The 4,730-nt window shown below is 38.5% G+C and overlaps 1 protein-coding gene across 1 annotated transcript in view; it reads right to left on the bottom strand.

Annotated features, from left to right (window-relative positions):
• Window positions 1-4,323: 4,323 nt before the first annotated feature.
• The window catches only part of LOC104824126 (probable thiol methyltransferase 2), a 2,416-nt gene continuing 2,009 nt past the window's right edge, over window positions 4,324-4,730 (bottom strand). Inside the window, exon 5 of the mRNA XM_010556098.1 lies at window positions 4,324-4,624. Within this exon, the coding sequence (XP_010554400.1) occupies window positions 4,574-4,624 (51 nt within the window). The 3' untranslated portion in view covers window positions 4,324-4,573. The remainder of the gene's footprint in view (window positions 4,625-4,730) is intronic.

Here is a 4,730-nt window from a genome sequence, read left to right as displayed (position 1 = left end):
CTGCGCAGAATTTTGGCGTTTTGTTCACTTGGTCCGGCAGACCAAGAGTTGGTCAGCCCCGGACCAAGTGACAATCAGACCAAAAGTGCAATTTTTCTCCCCTTTTCTTAGTTGGAGCAGTTGGGGACAAACTAGACTCATCATTGCTCGATCTCTCAGACCTTTGGAAAGCTTTAGAGAGAGAGAGAACTCTCCCAAGTGTTCAAGAACACTCATACACTAGAGATTTGATCTCTTCAAGCTCTAGCATGCTAGTTTCCAAGTGTTTGAAACCATCCCAAGAGTGTGGACTACTCAAGAGGATGTTGGCTCTTTCAACACCTAGGCTGTGATCAACATATAACCTTCAGATTGTGAATCAAAGATTAGTATTTCTCTCCAAGAGAAGTTCTTCATCGAAAGATTGGTCTGTGGGTGTTCAAAATCGGTTTTGAACACTAATTCCACTGCGTAAACCCGCGGACCAGATCCTAACACGATTTTGAACCGGCGGTCTAGGATCCCTTGTGACCCAGCAGTTCTGTGTCACCATTGCTGCGGAATTTTATTTTATAAATCCACTTGTTGCCGACAATATTTTTATCAGATGGTGTATCGACAATTGTCCAAGTATGGTTCTTCTCCAATGCCTCGAGTTCTTCCTGCATGGCAACCTGCCAAACTTCGTTGTCTTTTGCCTGACTATATGAACTTGGCTCACTGTGTTTATTTAATTGGCTAAAAAACATCAATTCATCAGAATATAAGTGGGTACAATAATCTTGTATAATATATAAAACAGAGGTACCACTTTTGTTTTGTCGTTCTTGAATTCGAGCACTCTTCCTAATGCCGTCATCGATGAGCATGCTTGGTATTTCAGTGGGCACAGTGGACGTAGTTGGTATATTTCCTGTAACATGTTATTGACTTGGTTCATCATGAGGCTGCTCGACATGTGTATCAGGAGAGAGACTTATCAAGTCAATCTCAGGAGTAGGAGAGGACAAAACTGAAAGTTGCTCATGATGTGATGAAGAGACTGCATCCTGCAAACTTGGATGATTGTTAGCAGAAGAATCAGCAGAGTTTATGATAGAATTACCGGGGGAAGACAAAGAAGATGACGCTGAAGGGGAGCGGGAAGGTATGTTCGTGACCGGTTGAAAATCTCGAGCAACACTGAGAAGACATGACAGCGTAGTGTTGTAGTGAGTTGAATCAAGAAGCCAACCATCAAGGGTTGCACTCTGTTCCTTTTCGAAGAAGCTTCGGTCTTCATGAAAGATAACATCCCGAGAAATTTGTACTCAGCCCTTGATCAGGTCGTAGCACTTGTATCCTTTTTTATCTGTTGACGGAAAATGCATTTGGTGCTTTTCGGTTGGAGTTTGTGACATATACTATCCGGTACCTTCGCAAAACATATATAACCAAAAACACGCAAATAATCAAGGGTAGCGGGATTATTGTTGAGTACCTTGAAAGGAGTATTGTCATTCAAGATTTTTGTGGGTAGACGATTTATAAGAAACGTCGCCGTCGTAACCACATCACTCCAAAATTTGATGGGAACATTCCGATGAAACAGAAGTGTCCGAGACACTTCAAGGAGATGACAATTCTTCCGTTCTGCGACACCGTTCTGTTGAGGAGTATGCGGGCAAGAAGCCTGATGAACAGTGTCGTGTTGTTGAAGATATTCTTGGAACACGTTGCTTGTGTATTCCCCACCATTATCTGTTCAGAAAAACTTAATAGTGGTCTGATAATGATTAGTGATATAAGCATGAAAATTTTTGAATGCCGAAAAAACGTCTCGTTTGGATCCGAGCAAAGTAATCCAAGTATACTTGGATTTCTCATCAATAAAAGACACAAAATACTTGTATTTAACTCTAGAAAAACACGGGCCGTCCAGATAACGGAATGCACAAGTTCAAAACAACGATTATAGACGGTATTAGAATGCGGAAACACATAGTGACAATGCTTTCCAAAAATGCAAGCGTCACAATCTTTATTATCATAAGAAACATTCGGTAACAACTTTTGCAATGATTTATTATGGGGGTGACCAAGTCTAGCATGCCAAATAACACTAAATGCAGATTCTGATGAAGAGGATGATGCTCCAAGCATATAAAGATTATTCGTGAGAGTGCCTTTGCCGAAATCCGTCGAGTCTTAGTATCCTGGAAACAAACTCCATAGCATCAAATGTTATAGTACAATCCAAATCTGTCGTTAGCTTTGGAACAGAAATGAGATTTGTTTTTAATTGTGGAACATAAAGTGTAGTAATTGTTTTATCAAAGAACTTAATAGAGCCTTTTCCTGCAATTGCAATTCTGTGTCCGTTAGCAACTGAGGCAGAACCAAACATTTTCTGTAGATTTTTAAATAAGTGCTTAGAGGAGAACATGTGGTTTGTTGCTCCTGACTGCAGAAACTTGTTACCGTTGTCTGTGTTTTTGCCACGGGATTCTCTGTTTTGGAATGTCGCGGGTTTCAGATGGGGATGCAGGAACCAACACCTCGTTTTGTCATGGTCGGGTTTCTTGCAATTTTCACATATAAAACTGTGTTTGTCCTTGTGATAGGTGTTTGGAAATGGCGTACGAACCATGTTTGCCTCTTCAACAAGTGTTTGGGCAGAGGGACTTTGAGAAGCATGATGGGCAATATCCAGCGAGCCATGGAACAGACTGCGAGTGCCCTCTTCGCGTTGGATTAGCATGCATATTTCATCGACGGAGGGAACCTTTTCTTGCCTGAGCACATGGTAAACAAGGTCGTTGTACGTTCCGTCTAAGCATGAAAGAATGGAAAATACCTTATTCCGTTCTTTGCGCTCTAGAATGATTTTCTGATCTGATGTGTCTGGCCTCAATTGCTCGTACTTTGCCCAGAGGATACTGATCTCACCAAGACAGGTTTCGAAAGGACGACCACCTTGTTGAACAGCCGAAAGGGACTTCTTAATTTCGTAAATTCGACTCATATTTGACAGATTCCCATAGACGAGCTTCAGCTTATTCCACAGTGCTTTGGTTATCTCACAATAGATATAGTTGTTGATGATGTGAGGAGCCAAAGAGCTCTGCAAAATCGCGAGAGCTTGCTGGTCTTCTTGAAACCATTTGCTTTCGGTTGGATCTGTCAACGGTGTCATTGTTTGTGCAGCAGTTTCTGAGATTTCTTCGGCAGGTTCTATAGCGGATCGGATGGTATTGGCGTCGTCGACTCATGATCTTTCAGAACATGAATCCAAAGTCCCATTCCGATCAGAGTGGTTCGAGCAGCTTTGAACCAAATCAAGTAATTTTTGCCATCGAAGATGATGGGAATGATTTTGGGCAGTGAATTTTCCATGGATGTGGATCCGAGAGAGAAAAAGTGCAGAGAAAAGGATGTGTTTTGAAGAGGAAAGATAAATATATTTTTCGCCCTAGGGCTCTGATACCATGAAAGAATCGAAAAGTATGAACCAGAGATTGAAGATTAAGACACTCAAGAACTCAAAGAAAGTGTTGGAGAATGATTCTCCATCATTTATTGAGTTTCTGTCAAAAAACACTACACACCCTTTAACAGACATGTAACCATACAAAAAAAGGAAAGTGAATCATTACAGGGAAATATGGTGACAGAAAAAAAAAAGAACGATATCTCTTATGCTAAAGACAAATATTGCAGATTCATATATCGATCTTAACACCCAAATCACTCCATGGACTGTGTCACTCATCGATCAGTCCATAATCGCATCTGTGTGTGTTTGTGTTCAACAACGTCACCATACGTACCTGTTCTTCACACTCCGAACATGACTTGTTTGATCGTTGTGAATATTTGGTTCAACATTATGAATTATTTGGTTTGGTTTAGTTTACATACTGCAATACCATTTATGTATTATTGGATTTGTAACTTTATCAACAACTATACATTGTAATTGAGTTTTTTTTTTATAAAAGGTACAAATATATTAATAAATAAAGAGTTCGTATACAAAATCGGTTTAGACCGAATAACATATAAAAGAAATTATCTATGTGCCACTAATTTGACACCATAACATTAAAGAGATAAACACATTATAATTGAGTTGTATATTTTTGCTAATCGATATATTAATATGTTTCATATGCCCTGTCATTTCCTTGTTTTTGTAATTGTTAAATCCAATTTTATTATTACTATAAACTACAAATTGCACTAACCATTTCGTATACTCATATAACTTGTTATTGTCCAGTACATTCATCATATATATATATAGATTTTTTTTTGTATGAACAGTATTTATAGAGAACTCAACAACTGAAGAAGATGTATATAGATTCACAACACGTAATGTTTATTTCACCATTTTGATCGATTACACGATGTACATAATTATTCATCCTTATTTTATTCGGTAGTAGTACGTATATATTAAATGTTATCATATATTAATCCGGACCGAGCCTATCCAGTTCGGTCCGAGCACGTAAGGTCCATATCACATTCCAAACGTACGTACGTTATTACATATAATTACGTAGATATTCTTCACATGCATGCACGACGTGTGCCGAAGATGTTCTCTTCAACTTTCAAAGCCCATTCTGATCTTCCACCTCCCAAGCTTCTCCAGTCCCTGAAATTATAAAACGACAATTGATCTCCCATTACAATTATATATATATATATATATATATATATATATATATATATATATATATATTTTGTAATAATTTTTAAAA

The sequence above is a fragment of the Tarenaya hassleriana genome, unplaced genomic scaffold (assembly GCF_000463585.1).
Source record: "Tarenaya hassleriana unplaced genomic scaffold, ASM46358v1 Cleome1, whole genome shotgun sequence".
NCBI lineage: Eukaryota > Viridiplantae > Streptophyta > Magnoliopsida > Brassicales > Cleomaceae > Tarenaya > Tarenaya hassleriana.
Note: the sequence above shows the minus strand (reverse complement) of the source record. Positions and strands in the feature narration are given on the sequence as shown.